Source organism: Colletes gigas, unplaced genomic scaffold, assembly GCF_013123115.1.
Source record: "Colletes gigas isolate AHSC1104 unplaced genomic scaffold, ASM1312311v1 Colletes_gigas_Sc00015, whole genome shotgun sequence".
Lineage (NCBI taxonomy): Eukaryota > Metazoa > Arthropoda > Insecta > Hymenoptera > Colletidae > Colletes > Colletes gigas.
Window position 1 is genome coordinate 4583420 of NW_025106644.1, and position 18168 is coordinate 4601587.

At 36.8% G+C, this 18168-nt stretch overlaps 2 protein-coding genes across 3 annotated transcripts; both read left to right on the plus strand.

The window, feature by feature from the left end:
• The first annotated feature begins 7910 nt into the window (after positions 1–7910).
• On the plus strand, positions 7911–15362 carry LOC122399906 (neuroblastoma-amplified sequence-like). The gene is made up of 19 exons (XM_043400964.1): positions 7911–8058; positions 8145–8251; positions 8354–8588; positions 8659–9077; positions 9145–9528; positions 9601–9808; positions 9892–10112; positions 10183–10512; positions 10604–10809; positions 10891–11187; positions 11272–11608; positions 11676–12088; positions 12155–12454; positions 12598–12886; positions 12945–13262; positions 13329–13737; positions 13805–14736; positions 14818–14940; positions 15009–15362. The coding sequence occupies exons 2-19, from the start codon at positions 8165–8167 to the stop codon at positions 15282–15284; spliced, it is 5784 nt and encodes a 1927-aa protein (XP_043256899.1). The 5' UTR covers positions 7911–8058; positions 8145–8164; the 3' UTR covers positions 15285–15362.
• Positions 15363–15835: 473 nt separating this feature from the next.
• On the plus strand, positions 15836–18063 carry LOC122399957 (DNA repair protein complementing XP-A cells homolog). 2 transcript variants are annotated; one of them, XM_043401064.1, is made up of 6 exons: positions 15836–15966; positions 16040–16429; positions 16552–16663; positions 16737–16861; positions 16933–17209; positions 17305–18063. In XM_043401064.1, the coding sequence occupies exons 2-6, from the start codon at positions 16284–16286 to the stop codon at positions 17464–17466; spliced, it is 822 nt and encodes a 273-aa protein (XP_043256999.1). In that variant the 5' UTR covers positions 15836–15966; positions 16040–16283; the 3' UTR covers positions 17467–18063. The 2 variants fall into 2 exon arrangements, with proteins under 2 accessions (XP_043256999.1, XP_043257000.1); XM_043401065.1 differs by lacking the exon at positions 15836–15966 and having other exon boundaries at positions 16157–16171; positions 16279–16429.
• Positions 18064–18168: the final 105 nt, after the last annotated feature.

Below are 18168 nucleotides of genomic sequence, written 5' to 3' on the forward strand. Positions count from 1 at the left end.
CTCTGTCAACGTTTCTACATACGCGAGCGCAGAACACGCGTTTCGATCGATAAGTCACGGTAAACAGAGATAATTCGACGGTACAAATAGAGTACTTTTTATAAAGATTAAAAAATAAACACCTGTCCTGCTCCTTCGATGAAAGTTTGCCATTTCCACAGTTTGAGAAACTGACTTCTCAAGAACAGCAATCAGGTGCTCCTTTTAACACTTTCTGAGGTTGCTCTTCCAAGTTTGTCCTCTTCTTTTTATTCCTGAAACAGTATATTAATTAGTACTTTATACTTCATACTTCATACTTCATACTTCATATAATCAATATGTTTTCAATCTTTTAATTAATTAATTAGTACTTTATACTTCATACTTCATATAATCAATATGTTTTCAATCTTTTAATTAATTAATTAGTACTTTATACTTCATACTTCATATAATCAATATGTTTTCAATCTTTTAATTAATTAATTAGTACTTTATACTTCATACTTCATATAATCAATATGTTTTCAATCTTTTAATTAATTAATTAGTACTTTATACTTCATACTTCATATAATCAATATGTTTTCAATCTTTTAATTAATTAATTAGTACTTTATACTTCATACTTCATATAATCAATATGCTTTCAATCTACGACGGTTCTGTGGTTCTATGGTCGTGTGCAGTAGCAGTGAAACTTGGAGAAAAACTGACTGCGACTCCTATTAACCTCATTGAGAGAAACCTATGATCGTCGACCGAGGCTCGTGCTGGCTGACCACCAACGCGATTACTATCATTTTCAACGATTGATCGCGTTACTGAAATGCAATTGTCTTTACCTCATCAGTACCACAACAGTACTCAACAGTGTTACCAATCCTCTTGAACGTTTTAATCGTTGAGTTTCCCCTCTAGGAAACTATGATCACGTCACGGCGCTTATCAGCAAAAAATAAATGGGTCCTCCGTTTCTCTATCTTTCTTTTGTTGTACTCGCTCCTTTTTGCAAGAGCCCTGCTCAACGCGTTCGTCGAATTACACAGCCCGTGGCCTATAATTTGGACACTATTTCGCGTACCATAAGCATGCAATCACGAAAAGGTGTTCCCTTTTGTAAGTGGTTCCACCTAGATGAAGAATTTATCGGCTAACAGCTCTTCACTCGGAGATTATAATACACGGTGCATGCGCGATCGGATCTGCGCGGCGTCATATTGCACCAGAACTAACTTCCCCCCATTTTTGTTCATTTCTTTTCACGCTGTAACTCTATATCTGCATACTTTGTAGCCTTCGTACGGTTTGGTGATCGTTCCTCCGTCCCGCGGCGTGCAATAAACGAACTTTCTTTCTCCTTCTCCGAGTTCCCGACCTCTGACCCGTTTCTTTCGTTTCCTTCGACCCCGGTGACCTTCCTGCGATATGAAATTTCCATTATTTCACGCAACATAGCTGTACAAATATTATTCAAATACTCAAATAATTCTCTTTCATTTTTAATGAAAATAATATTACTCAAATTGGAAAATTAATTTATAGTATAATGGACCATTGCTATAGAAATTCTTGAGCAGACGGGAGCCGCGAAAACGTAAAAATAGAAGTCGAGTGGGCCTGTCTCGATAAGTTCCCCCCGAACGGAACATCGAAAAATAAACGACCCTCGGTATCGAGACGCATTAAAATCTATATTGCTTTATGGTGTCGAGCGATTTACTCATACTCTGGAGAGTATAAACTCCCTTCTGGGCTACCTTCCTCTGAAAGCGGGGAAGAACCGGCCAAAAGGAGACGATGGGACTTTTTTATGCTTATATATACGCATTGATAATCCACAGATGCGTACGATCGCGAATCGGATCCAATCGACCGGTTTACATAAAGCAGACACGCTACAAAACTTTCTCGAACTTAGACTCGCCGCTAATTTTCACGCTAGGCTCTAAGCATAATCATATCTGCTGTTATTACTACTCTATTTACTTAGATACAATTCTAATAATTTTGGGTAGGACTTGACTCTATAATCATAAGAGTATACGTGTAAAATTGAGTAGGTTTGTACATGTGTTCCTAATCTCGACGACGACGAAGACTCTTTGAGGTGCTTGATTTATGCGCTGAGTTACACAGACATGTATATACGTTTGTATACAGGGTGGTCCACGCAATTGTTACAAGTCATAATTTTTTTAATATATCTCGAGATGTAATAATTTTTTGGCCATGGTACCCTAATTATTTTTTACATAGAATGAACAAAAGAATCGATCAATGTAAAAAAAAATATACATTTCTATTTAAAGAAATGATGCAATTGTTAATTGCACATGCACTGCTGCATCTGAAAAAATTTTAAAGGCCTACAGATGTAGTGCTCTTCGAACCATTTATCTTTTTCCTTTTGGCATTTTTTCGGAAATGCAATGATAACGGAGTTATGACTTGTAACAATTGCGTGGACCATGTTAAGGGGGGAGTCCCATGTGAGACCTCAAAAATATCAATTATTTTTTTACATCATTTTTTGAAAGTATATTTAAGAATGTACTGTTAAATTTTGAAAGATAAATATCAAGTATTGTGGATTGCAGAACATTTTCAGTCATTGCTTTGGGTGATTTCCATGTACAGTTCAGACATTACTGTTTCAAATGGTTTACAAGGTCAAGAGACATCTGCTGTTATTAGAAATTGAAATTTTAGCGTTTTTCTCATCTAGATCTTGCAGACTTTAAATGGGTTTCTTTTGGAACGTTACTTTCAAAAACTATACGTTCGATCGCTTTGAAATTTTTATACGTTGTTCTACGTATTAACAGTTCTCGCTCGTACCAAAATCAAATTGTTATAACGAATTTATCATAAATTTTTTATTAAAAAGTTGCAAAAGAAACGACGAGATTTTGCAATTTTTACTTTAAGCTTTCGCCATTTTGTCAATTTGCAACATAAATTATTTATTTTGGTACGGGTGATAACTGTAAACCTATCGAATAAAAATCTTTTTTATTTTTTTGATTTGAGTCAACCTTGGACGTGATAACAACATTAATAGTTAATAAAAATTAATAAAAAAATTATCTCGTATTCCCCAAAAGGATAGCTAAGTAAACTGCAAAAAAAGAATCATAACGTCGGATGTAACATTTCCTTAAAAAAAATTGAGGAAAATGGGACAATTTTCTATCATTCACATGGGACTCCCCCCTTAAGTCTGAATCTTAACATTGAAACATGAAGATGAGTCTGTTGAGACACATGTTGACGAGGACTATATGTGTGCTAGGTTATTTAAAAGTTGTTAGGTGACCAATTGACCAAATATTGATAAGTCATCATCTGTTGGTCACTAGGTCTAGGGGTCCTCCCCTACTATTGCTAGGACATATGGGCCCCCATGGCCCAAGGGACTCACAAGAAGTCCAAGAGTCAAATTCCATTGCAAATTCCGTTATTCCTCATAGTTGAGTGAATAAACTCTCATGATGCAAAAGGAGCATTGCTTGGCCACCCGGGGCTCCAACAAAGTCATCGTTATTTTTACATATTTGCGCCAGTAGACACATCGTCGTGCACCGTATTATCGCAGCTCCTGACGAGAGTGCAACGCTTCGCCACAAGGTCTCAACCGAGTCGATGCGTGCAACAAGTACTCGTCTCAATTGGCGATTACGACCTCGTAAATTCATTTTGAGATCAAGTTGAACGAGTGTCCATCCGGCGCCATTTTGTGTCCTAATCCGCAACTTCGGAAAACCGGCTCCCAATCCCGTGCAACCTCGTTACCCTGGAATGTTGAAAAAACAATGTTTTTATCCGAACCGCATACGCGTTTTATTTTTTAAACTCGTCTGCAAAACCGACGAGCGAATTTTTTTGTCGCGTTCGAGACCGATCCTTCGAACCGGCGCGATAAACTCGTGCGACAGCACGGTGGCCATTCTCCAGAAGGCCACTTAATAATAGCCCGTTATCGGTGTGCTGAAAACTGATTAAAATGCGTGCCAGCCAGGATGTCTCATTAACGAATTAACACGACACGCTCTGTAGATAGTAGAGCGCTGTTACAACCGCCTTATCTGTACTCCTTTTGTCTCTGAAAGCCGTGACCGATATGCCGCCACTCTTCCCCAAAAAAATTCAGCAACATTGGAAGCCCTCCTCTGATGCACGTGTTGGGCAAAGAACCTAAAACGTTTGAGTACTGTCAAATACTTGGTGGTTCGATTAGTCATTAAATTACTAAGGAATTAATAGGTGGACTGTCGAACAAATGGGGAATACCCGATATGCTCCACGAGGGGCGCCTTAAAAACTAACAGACGGTAGTTTATCAGCTCAAATAGCCATCGTCACCTCTCGAGGTACGAGCCTTCAAGTTTAACATGCAAAACTGCTTCACAAAATTGTACAAGGTCTATTCTTCCATTAATTGCAACAATTACAAGTAGAGGATCATCCCTGACTAAGGGTCTCGCTGATGCATGCGTTATTGACCGTTCCCAGGCGCTCGACATCGAAACGAATCAGTATTCCGCTGCAAATGCGAGCAAGATTCCACTACGTATGCGTGTAACCAGATATTGAAGTGGTTCGAAGACCGCAATGGTACTAGTGCGTCCATCTTCCACCGAATCAGCTTGGAGTTCTTAACGACACGAGGACAAATACACGTTGGGGAGACTTTGGCGGGGAAAAATGGAGGCGATCGTGAGACTGGCGACGAAGATGCTTCTTCCCAGACTTGTTCGATGCAAAGGAGGCTCTCCCCCAGCGTCACTCGTGTTTACGGACGCAGACCGGAAAGCGTGCTCTTGATTTTCCAATAAATCTCAATTTAAGGAGGCCGTTTATACGCACGCATAACCGTGCATTTCATTTGCCGTAGCAATTTCGTAATGACGCCCGAGAAACGATTATTGCCCGAGGGGTACGAGGTACGCGTTGCCTTTTGCCCGGGTAATGCGTATAAGTAGGCTGGCTTTAAGCCGGAGCATTACCGTTCACGATGAAATAACAGTGATTACGGTGCCCGCGGTATATACTCGCGACGCCTATCACGATCCAATAGCGAGAAAAGACACTGCTCGGATCGCCTCTTCCTCGCCAACTCGCCGCTATCGTCCTCTGCCTCTTTTCTTTGTTTCCAATCAACGCCCTCTATCGTCGTACACCTAAAATTACAGTCACAATTACATATTTTGTTTGTCTTCCACCTAAATGGGTACATAGAACTTAGGAATTGAGCAAATCCCTACCAAACCGGGTGCAAATGATTTCTGGATCCCCCTCGGTCGCAGGAACGCCGTGAACGATTTCTGTAACGTGATTTTACCAGCCAGTCTCGGATTTCTCCGACCCTTCCACGCTCCACGGTCCTTCGGTTCAACTGCGACAAAGGACGATTTCTCAAAGCTTTCGGAGTGTCAGGCACTCGGAGAATTTTCCGGACGAACGAAGACGCGAGCCGGTTGCGTGTATGGCATTGGTGAGGAGATAAAGGGCCGGTTTTCCACGACAATGGCGAGATTCGACGTCGCCTTTCGCAACAAGCAGGCTGCATTGTGGCTAGAAAAAGGATTTCCAGGCCGAAAGTTTGCTACAAATATCGCTGTCGTAGGCTCTATTGAGGTCCACCAAATATTTTTCACCTCCCACGCATTTAACGACTGAGGATTCCTCTTCTTTCTTCGCCCTCATGCCCTACAAAGGACGGATTTTCCAGAGTGTATATAGAACGTGTCCCTGAAACACGAACGAAGCCGGATGTTGCATCGTTTAGAGGGGGGGCATTAGAATCTCTTTTCCTAAGACCTGGGCGCGTCGTTGAACAGACAACTCGTGTTCGATGTACACTCTGGTACTTTTGGCGAACGTACATTTCGATAACGTTGCGCCAGTTGGTCCGCGGTGGTCGCAGTATAATCTCGAGGCCCCCGGGTAGCCCCGATGAATTATTTGACGGGCAAATCGGGCGAAAGAAGACGTACACGGTGCCTCCATAATTTTTCGTGCGAGATCGCCGCGAAAAGATAGAACCACGGTCGATCGGCGAGTATAGCGAAAGGGCTGAACGACTATACCAATCGATGGACGATTGAACGCAATTCTATGGGATGGGAGTGGCCCGGCCAGACTCTTTTCGAACGGAAAAGGCGCATCCTGTGCGCCTTGTCAACTGACAGTTGACAATGGCGCCCGGGTCCACAATCGGCTATGACACTCATCCGCACCCATGCATTTTTCGGAGATCACGAGGTTCATCGCGAGTCTACTTCTCAATAGGGATCTTCAGACTGTTGCATGCAGGGAAACCTCGCCTTTACCCATTTTTGTAGACTCCAGTCTCTGTGGAGACCATTGGCTCTCCCTCAATCTTCTCTATTGCTCACATGCATTACTCCTAATCACATGCAAATAATCAACAATTAGACATTGGAATGATCTTATAGGATTGTTTGTCACAGTTTAAATACCGAAATTTACCACGATGCTTGTCTTACGAAGTGACCAATTGAATTACCATCGATGAAACACCGGCGATTATTTTGTCCCGCGCTGCGTATGTGCGTTCCACATGACATGCGAACGGGGTCGCATCGGTTCAATTAGAGGCAACACCAAGTACACGGTACGATTCACCTCCGGAATGAGCCTCTTTTTCTCCCCGTATTACAAACGATTCTTAGACAATGTTTCAACGTTAAGTAACTACAGTACTAAAGCCTTGGTAAAACGTACACGATTATCTCCAATATTGGTTTTCTTCCGCGTGAGAGATTTTGAGAATCGAGCAGCCAACAGCTGTGTAAACAAAACTAGCTGGCTGACTTTCAAAGCAAGAGCGACAACCGCTCATAGATATTAAAAACTTTTGTATTCCCCATGAAGATAATGTGGATGAAGGCTCAAAAAGTCTTTCTACTTCGTTACAATGTTACCAGCAGTTGCACTATGAAACGAGAGAAAAGTAAATTAAATAGAATGAAGAAGGGAACAATAGTGCAACGTAGAAAAGAAAGGAGTGGTTTCATGCTGGACCTCGCGGGCGTAAATCAAGCACATAACCCGTGACATGATTGAGATGAATTGTTTCTAGATAGCCGTGGCATGCTTCGATGCGTAGAGGGTTATTAGAAACATTTTGTTGATGCACACTCCGTGCAGATAATCCCAATCAACTTCATGACCATGTTACCAAAATGCTACTAAACAAACTTGGTAACAGGAACATAATCCATTCTAATGGTCATTTAGTCCAACAAGTATCCTCAACTTCAGAAATGAAAGTTAAGATCTCCTTAAACCTTGGTCAAACAGGACTCTCAAATCTATAAATTAAATGACAAATAATCTCTATTATTCAATGGAACTTTTACTTTACTTATTTTTATTAATTTGTACCTGTGGTTATATCCTAAGCAACTATTTATAAATAATGGGCAATTAAAATGTAATTGTTTTATTATTTATTAGAGTTACAATTTTTGTCAGTTTCAGTTTAATTTATACCTAATTGTTAGATAACGGACTTACTCTGTGTATTTATTCCTACAAACACGAGGTGCCTTACCGGGTCATTCCCGCCAAAACGCTGAAAATAGTTTTCCTGTCATCTGTAAAGCTTGCAAGGAAACTGTTATTAATTGGAACATGTCAGCATTCGATCAGTGTCAAAAATTGACGCATATATTTCATAAATAATTGTATAAAGCTGAATTCGGGGACCAAAAGGATGAGCACTGACCTCCGTTCGCCGGGGAGTCCCTTGACTGAATGACCATAAGATCGACAACCCCCACCACTCCGCTAGACGCTAAGGAAGTTCGTCGTACCAGATTTGGCCACACTGGCGCTAGTGTCTGCACATATGCAGCGGTTGACAACCACTGGTTATGCACTTGCACTGCTGTCGTCGCTGCAGATACTACATGAACATGGTTTTTTCATTCTAAACTGTTTTTAATAAATCTGCTTACATATTTGTCGGATAATTAGTTTTAAAAACTTACCCATATGAGGACGGTTAAGTAACTTTTACCTAAACTCATTTATCTTTGATTAAAGGTAAAGAAAAATATACCGTTGTACTAGTGACTTGTCAAATTCTAACCGATTTCACTGTTTGGTTTATGTTTTTGTTGGTGCAATAGGTTATGTTTTCGGCCGTAAAATGATTAATTCTGATGAACTATCGAATGAACCGATACTTTATGAATTATTGGAGTATTTTGTCCGAAAGCAAGAACCGGAGCTGATAGTAAGTCTACGTCTGCGTGTAATGAAAGAAAATTATTTGATCACACATGGTTCACGTACATGAACGTGTATTAACGTGTTTGTAAAATAATGTTTCTTTTAGAAATGTAAAAATGATGCTGTAATATTACCGACAACTGGGACAATTAAAAATGCTCTTAGATATCTCAATAACAGATACTCTTTGCCAGAGAGCATATCGCAACAAATCAGTCTTACGTTACCATGGAAATTTGCGATCGGGGATTCTGGACGTTTACTAGCTATTTTACAAGAAAATGTCATAGAAATTCGAAAAGCAAAAGATGAATATTCGTCGATCATTGGAAAAGCCTCTGGTTAGTAACAAATGCATGGTTGAAAATATAGAAATGCTAATATTTCTTGCACATTTTTTTATAATTTTAGTTCCAAAGGATGCTTTTCCACACTGGCGTAAAATTTCTTGGAGTCCAGACGGAACGCTTTTTGTGTTAGCATCCAGTAACGGTTACACCTCCTTTTACAATGCAATTGGAAACAATATTTTCAACATCAGTCCGAAGACTGTTTCTCAAAACCCTCATATTTTAGAAGCCGGAGATGCTATAGCATCTATGATATTTCTTAAGCCGAGAATAAAATCTGAAAAGTGGTCCTACGAATTTTTGTTAATTACATATAGTGGTCTGCTCAGGTCGTATCATGTTTCAGTGAACAATGGTTTCGAAGCAAATTATGAATTTTCTTTTGGTAATTTTTATAAAAATGGCGTTAATGCTGTTACTTATGATGAAAAGCATTGCTTATTTTATATTGCTGGAAACACAATAACCCAAAAATTAACGGTAATTAGTTCATTCTTTAAGTAGGTCGATTTAGAGGTAGCATAACATACTACATATTTTGTTGTAGTCAACAGCTTCAGAAAGTGGTTTAACGTCATGGCGACACCTGGATGAATATCCATACTGTAAATTATCATTTGCCTTTGACGACAAATCAAAAACTTCGTCAAGGTTTTCTATATGGAGTATCATTCCAACGTTAAGTTTGCAACCAGAGTCGATCATATTCAAAATAAAAATCTCTCCGAATAGTCAATTTCTGACATGTTTGCACTCCGATGGCTCAATATCGCTATGGGCACTGCCAAATTTATTGTTACAAAAGAAATGGAAATTGTTCGAACAACCAGATTTCAATACACCTAATCCTCTGGGGCATGTAAAATCAAAAAAATTCCCACCAGGTGTTAACGAATTCCACCCATTGGACATCGGTTGGTGGTCTCACCAGGTATTATCTGTTTTTTAATAATGTTTATTCTGTGTATGTTCAAATGTCTGATATCAATTGGTGTTCTCAAAGGCAATTATAATTGCAAGATACACTGGATCCATCTCTGTATGTTCCACAAAGAATTTAAAAAATCGTTTGGGCACGAGTCCTGAGTTTTTAGCAGGACAGCCACAAATATGTGAACTTGGTCCAGATCGAGGCTTTTTGTGTCTGGACTGTGAAACGTTTACGAGTAAAAAACGAAACAGAGAATCTAATACTGAAAGTCAGATATCAGGTTTGTGTTATAATACATATTATTCGATTACTGGGTGAGCGAAGGTCTACTGTGTATAATAAAAGGCATACTAAATTTTCAAGAAGCCTCATCCGAAAGCGAAGAGGAGCACGACGAATTAGAACCAATTAGTATATTAAACTACACTACAAATTTAGTGCAAAGTACTTTATACTCTATAACTGATATTGAAAAATTTCAACCCAAAAGAAAAAAATCAAGGGTGTTATTTAGAACATATAGAATCCTTGGTCTCAAAAGTACCACACCCGAAGAACTTTATTCAAGAAAAATAGATATAGAGGTATGGAATAGTTAGGATTCAAAGTATCTTGTATTAGATGAAACGAGAATTTTAAAAAAATGTTTTACAGGAGTACGAAGAAGCTTTGGCCTTGGCTAATACGTACAACTTGGATACGGATCTTGTTTACCAAACGCAGTGGCGAAAGTCTGAATTGTCTTTGAATGCGATTCAAGAACATCTGAGCAAAGTTACGAAAAGATCTTGGGTGTTGCATGAGTGTGTTACTCGAGTACCGGATACTATAGAAGCAGTAAGAGAATTATTGAATTTTGGATTGAAAGGTGCCAACTTGGAAACATTGGTAGCGATCGGAGAATGTGATAATGGGAAATTTATAGTGGACAACACAGATGAAGATTGGAACGAAATGGACGAAGGAAGCGTAAGTTTGAGACAGGTAAGCTTATCTGTCTTTATTTGGCATAATACAAGATATATAATACCTGGTAAGGAAAATTAAATCATTCCAAACCTTAATGAAAATATAGCTGCAAAAAGAAAATGAATTGCTCGATAAAATTGACATCAAACATTTGTCAGATGCTCAGAGCGACTTGATCAAATATAGAAGAAAGCTTCTGAATCATTTAGATAAATTGCTCACTTACGAAATTATTTTGGGAGCCTCGTTAAAATATAATAAAGTCTTTTACGAGGAGTTTCGACAACTTTCGGCAATTGAGAACACGATTAGGTATAAACAAATATAAATTATTTATAATATAATGTAAGAGTTTATGTATCTATTTTAATATGATTCTTTCACTAAGCACAGGTTCGCCAAAGATGGCGATTGCGAAGGAGTTGAAATTATGTTCACGTATTATAGCAAAAGTTTACTACCCCATTGGCTAGCAATAATTAGCTTTTTCCCAGAGACTTTAAATCCATCGAAATATATAAAGCTTCTACCACAGTGTGATACAGATGGTAACTTATTATTGCTCGATCAACGTGAATTAAGACAAAAGGATTGGTCCGAGAAAACTGAATTCAATGAAATAATTAATTTGGAAAATGACGATAAGTCGCAGTTACTTTACGAGTCTGACCCATCGCTATCTATATACAAGTAATATAAACTGCATTTTCTATTATTTATGGATCAATATTTATCATTTTTATACAAAGGTATATTTTCTTTTTTTTTTATTAGAAATACTTCTCTTACTCCGGAGCTATTACAAAAGTGGTACAAATCCAGAGCTTATCAAATCGAAAGAAACAGTTACATGGTCGATAATGCATTGCAATTGATAAAAATTGGGAAATTGCACAACGTTGATGGTTTGGAAAATCTGCTGTTAGATCTGGAAACTTTGGATGATCTAATTTACAAAGTAGGCCTGGAAGATCATTCTCTGGACCAGTTACAAAAGCTAACTAATTTGGAAAAAATTAAGCTGTTAATGAGCACGACTACCGAGAAAAGTTTCGTCGACGATATAAAAAATTTCATATTGCCGTTTGTACAAAGGAGGCATCAGTATTTGGTATGCACGAATATTTTCCAAAAAGATTTTAAGAATTCGTTTGACATTAATTTATTTCAATTCCTAGGGCAGAGAATTGGAAAGGCATTTGTTCAGTGATTATTTGATATGCATTAGTAAAGAAGATCTAAAATTATCGGTGAAACTTTTTGAATACATAAAACAGTCCCAAGATAACGAGATTGTTCAAATGATTGAGGACATTGTTATTTTAGCACTAGCTTGTATATATGCTTGCAATGATCCTGATATGTATGAGAAAGCAATGAGCATTATAGATTCTATTGCAAAAGATCGCGGTGCAAAGAGAATCGCTGAAAAGTACACCTTAATCGAAGAACTTGACAGAGAGCTCGAGTGTACAAAAATCTTAAACAAGTATGGGGTTAAAACTACGTTGAACGCGTTACGAAAAAATAAGAGCAATCCTGAGGCTGCGAAACAATTGTTAATTCAAATGGCAAGAGGCTTGAATAAAATGTAAGTTGATGCTACATTTGAATGTTTATTTTTATAAAAATGTTTCATGAATGTTTTTGTTTTAAGAATCCCTCCTCCGGATGAGAAACAATGGGCCCAATTGTTAAACGAGATGTTGGAAATTCACGGTCTCATTTTTAGTTGCGTCGATATTGAGATATGTTTTGAAATCTGTGTATCAGCACGTTTGGTGTCGGGGGTTAAGTCCAACATACAAAATTGCGCAGAGTTAATTGAAACCAAGAAAAACGAACAGTCTCTGTTGAAAGTATCGTATGAAAAGGCAGTGAACTTAATACTGGAAGCTAGTAAAGAATATTTTAATAGTTCAAAGTCTCTTACTGATTCTAACATGGAATTGGCTAGGTTAGTACCGTCTTCCGCGAGAGGAAGGCGCAGACTGTGCGCCGCGCAGTATATTTCCATCCCCACTCCTGTTGACGAAGTCAGCCAATCAGCGGACTGCTGCAAGAGTGGGGATGTAAACACTATAAATAATATTGTTTCAGGGCTTGTCTTCACCTAATTGTCGACGATAATGCACAAATAAAAGAAGAATATGATCTGATAAATTCACTTCAAATTTTGAACGAGTTCAATATCAATATACTACCGTTGCAAGTCAGATTGATGCAGGACAGACTTAAATTGATAGCAGATTGTTTAAACAGGCGCGAAGACGGCCACAAAAGTCGACAAAGATTGTTAACTTTGGCGACTTACTTGCGAATCGAGAAAAATAATAAAAAGGCGCGCGAAGGGAAAGTTTTGAAATTGATAGCGGAGAAGGCACTCGAGGTAAAGTAGTCTTTTTAAATATGAAAAATGTTACACTTTCTACAATGTATTTTCATAGGTGAAGGACTTTAACGTTTGTGCTGCTACTTGTCAACAATTGATGCAGAATAATTACATTCCCGCGTGGACGGTTGCCTCAAATTTAGGATACTGCGAAGATTATAAAGATTTAAAAACTAAACAAGTGTGTTTATGGTTTGCTATAAACAATGGGCCTAGCGATATATTGGGCAAAGCACTGGATCAAGTGCATCTGATAGAAATACAAATTTTGCATAAATACTTGGAATTTTGGATACCCCCGAATGAGTTTGATAATTTTGATGACGCCGATGATGCAGACAGCGAAGAAGAATTTATAGACGCAATGACTACTGTAAGAAGCAAATAAAATATTAATACTGTAGACAGTAAATTATACTATAGTGTTTTTAATTTACAGCCACAAGTGGAGACGAAAGAATTTGTTCCAAAAATGTTTGAAGCATCCACAGAAATGGTAAAGAGTTCTGCAAATATGATGAAAGAGTCAACGTTTGGTTTAATCAAAAGCATAAGAGATACGAACTTTTGGAAGTCTAGATTGAAACTGAACTTTACGAATAGCCAAGATAGTGATGCAGAATATATTAACGAGAATCAGAGGGATAATGGCGATGTCCAAAGCTTTCCATGTTTTTACGAATGTTTGCACAAAAATTATAAGCTTAGCGATCTCGATACTAAATACACAAATTATTCGATGTTGGATATACAGAATACAAAGTTAAAATGCTGTCAGACATTTTTAAGAATAGCTATGTTGAGCGAATCGTCTTGCTGTGGATTAGAAGTGAGCGATATTAATCATTGTAAGTGTTAGAATTTAAGCTTTACGTTCAAAATTTGATATATTTGTTAATAATTCGTTTATTTCAGTATTTTTAGAATGTGCAAAATACACTTTGCAAGACGATTGGTTGTTAGGAATGTCGTATTTATTTAGTGTACAAAAGAATAGCATAATGAAAACACAAAACGTTTTAACGGAACTTCGACAAACAGATTTATATACACAAACTGCGATATATTACTATTGTTTAGAATTATATAAAAGATTATATAGAGATTCCAAAAATTTATATTTATTTAACCCGTTAAATTTAATATGGAAAATTATAAATATTGCTCACAAAAGTAAAGACACTGATATCTATGAAAATTTTAAATATTGGCAAAGGCGTTTGCTTGACGATCAAGAAGTAAAAGGCACAGTGTTTTTTGATACAAATCAAGCTGAAGATGATCAGAAAATAGGAAATGATGAGAAAAATGAGGAATCTAATACCGAGCTCATTCAGAGTCTAAACTCTGAAAAATCAAAAAAGAAATTAACGTCGACCGAGAAGTCAATTTCACAAACTGACAACAATAATAAAATTAAAGAAAACTTATCTGAATCTGATGGTAAAAATATAATGGAATGGACAGATGATTGGGGCAACTTTTCTGACGAAGATACAGAAACCGACAAGAGCAAGACAAACATTCCAAAACACGATTCGAACATAGACAATAATATTCCATTAACAAAAGATATTGGCGAATGTGCAACAGAAAAAGATCGCTTCGAAGCTTTTGAAAAAATGTTTGATAAAATACGAAACGTCGACCATTTTAATCAAGTAAAGGAAATGGTTTTACAGTGGCCAAAATTCAATGATCCTGCATACACGACTATCGACAATCATCCGATTTTAAAAATAATGAAATTAGTTAGTGTGTATATACCGGAAAAAGACAAAAGCAAGCACAACAAACAAATTTTCCAAGAATATAAAATGTTAATAGAAGCATTATCTTCGCCAGATGTAAGTTTATGAAGATAATTGCATCTGATAATATAATTAAATTCATTACATGTTACTAATTCCTTAAATTATATTTAACAGATGCTTAAGGAATTTTTAAATACCCGGCAGATTCCTCTCGAACACGCGATTTATATTAGACTAGATATCGACGATTCGATGCTTCACGAAGAAGCTGTAAATATTCTCAAAGAAAATCACAAAGTACGTTTATCTTTTAATTAAAATATAATTTGTAAATCTATTTTTTAACACGTCACTTTGTGTTTCAGAAATTAATTCTATCAGCGCCGATATTGGAGATGCTATTTCTAAAAAATCTGACATCATTTTTCGATCCAAATCACGAGATATACGGTCGAATAATCGAACATGTCCTTATGAACCGATCTCTGACAAACGTAAAAGGAAATACAGAAATCCTTGTGCAGGAATTGAAGAAGCAAAAACATATAGCCCACGCTTTATGTATAATAAAATTAATGGAGGATATGCCGCCGTCTATGTGTACATTCGACACTTGTTACGAACTCTTAATGAGAAAATAATCGCCTATTCTTTTTTATACGAACATTGTGATGCAGATTAAATAAGAATTCGAACGCGTGAAATCGTCATCGATAAATACCATGAAGCTTTATAATTTCCATGTATAGCGTAGGTTCTGTACTCTTATATTATTATAAGGAACTGATATGTATATATTAATATTTATTACATCGAGTTATTTGTAAATATAAATGTGTTATATACGTGAAATGAGTCTGGTCTTTATCTGTGATATGGTGCTACCTTTTTCCCCCCACTCTTTTGTTTCCTTCTACTAAACTATACAATATTTGATGCGGAAACAGAGCGCGGACCCAACCTACGTGGACAACGGCCGGAACCGTAATGAATCCCCTTCCACGCGCTCGCTACACCAGCGCCGACACGACGGTAGCGCCACCACGAGCAACCTTAGACTTTAAAGGGGAAATCCCCACACAAGTATCCGGTCAGACTCCAAACTTTTAGCAGTTTGTGCTGCAAAATGAATTGTTTCTTTATGCATGCATATAACACACCTATTTACATAATACTTTATCGAATCTATCGTAAGGCACAAAGTGTACCGATATATAGAATGATATAGATGGCCAATGGAGAACCTAGCACCATATGTACCTGTACCTTCGTGACAAATTAAATGTCCTCACAGTACACACAATGATTCTTACTATTTTCGAAGTATTTAATTAAACTATGTACCCTTTCTGTTCAACAAGCTGGTCTCATTAACATTTTATTATCATTTCTTTAGAAACCGGGTCGAACGTAGCGGAATTACGTTTGTCCGACATGATGAACAGAACCTTTCGTTCCCTCCATGGAAACTAAAGCTTAATGCTCGACGATCACGCGACGTAGCACGCAGAATTATTATTACATGCATGTAAACGAGTAAATTTAGTATAGAATTGTTTGTGTATGGATTTATATTAGATTCAACATTGCTTCGTTTAAAACAAGTTATATGTTATAACAATTAACGCTACATAGAAAAGATGTCTACTGCGATAGAACAAGATCCTTCTAAGGACAAAGAATCTATAGAAAATACTCAACATTTTAAAGAACGTGCGGAACGAAATCGCCAGAAAGCATTGTTACTAAAGAAATCCAAAATTGTTTCCCATCCTTATACGAAAAGGTACGCTTTTTCTACTTATTGATCCTTTAGCGGATGATGTAATATTACAACTTACGAAATAATAGTTATTACGAAACCTCATAGGGTGCAAATTTTAATTTTTGAACATGTAATTTTTTAAGCGAAAATGGAGATTCAACAAAGAGTAAATTAACACAAAATCAAGGGCAACGGGTCATAGACAGTGGAGCTGGTTTCCTTATAGAAGAGAACAATGACCTAGAAGAACAAATGGTATATTTAAACATTTAATTCTAAAGTAATAAACACCAGAAATTTGAAATATTTAATAATTTTTTCCTTTCAGTTAAAAATAGTAGCGGATCCTGCGCCCATTGTGATCGATTTACCTCATTGTACTGAATGTAAATCCGAGTTCAAGGACTCCTATCTTTTGCAAACCTTTGATTTAATTGTATGTGATAATTGCAGGTACACAAATGTGCATACAGGAGTAATTATACTACATAACAATGTTATTATTGTTATTTGTTTTATTCCAGAGATTCCAGAGGAAAACATTCATTGATAACAAAAACAGAAGCTAAACAAGAATATTTGTTAAAAGATTGTGATTTTGATAAAAGGGAACCCCCTTTGAAATACATCACAAGAAAGAACCCTCACAATGTAAATTGGGGCGAAATGAAATTGTATCTACACTTACAAGTGGAAGAAAGAGCTTTGAAAGTTTGGGGGTCCGAAGAAAAACTTTTACAAGAGAGGGAGCTACGCGATGTGAAACGAGAAGGGTCTAAAATTAAAAAGTTTAACAAGAAGGTAACAAACACGTTTAATACTGTAATATTATGCTCGTGTTACGTTTAAAAACTGAAAATAGACTTTATAAATATTCTTTGTTTCTTGTTATTCAGATCAAACAACTGCGAATGCAAGTCAGAAGTTCATTGTACGATAAAACAACAAAAGCAACTCATACGCACGAATTTGGAGAGGACTCGTATAACGAAGAAGATGATACCTATACACACACCTGCACTACTTGTGGTTACGAAGAAACGTATGAAAAAATGTAAATTATAAAACCGTAAAAAACTTTGTAGAAGTATTTTATTAGGCTGTGTTCTAACATAGTACCTGTTTCTTTTATATCACGGAAGATTTTTAATGCTCGCAGAATCGTTTGAACGAAAAATCGACAATTTTTACTTGATTATTATTTATTTTACTGATTATTTTTTTTGTCATTTTTCTCGAATGTTTGAAGTTGAAATCGATACGTTTGTACTAATAAAACTTTGCACCTAATGCGTTCAGACCTTAAATGATTTTTTCCCCCCTACATCAAACGTATAAAAACAAGGTATATAATTTACAATTTTTATTTGCATTGCAATACCATAATCATATCGTTTTATTTTTAGTTATGAAAAATATTCATTAGTTTGAACGTACTCAGTACATCACATAATGTCTAGTCTTTCATTACATCATCTTTTACTGCTACATTATGTGAATCCTGATCGATTAAATTACTATAACTAAAAATTAATATTGCACTATGTAAAAATATGATGGTTTTATGCAAAAAAAATTAATTTCTGCACAACGTTAAATTTTATACAACCATCGTGAATCGCATAGCTGTTTGCAAATTATGTATACAAATCCAGTACATATTAAAAATATTATACTTTGCTTGCAACACAAGTCGTACGAATAGCGTGTTTAAATCACATTCGGGCTATAATTTAAGATCGATTTTACTGTACCGATTA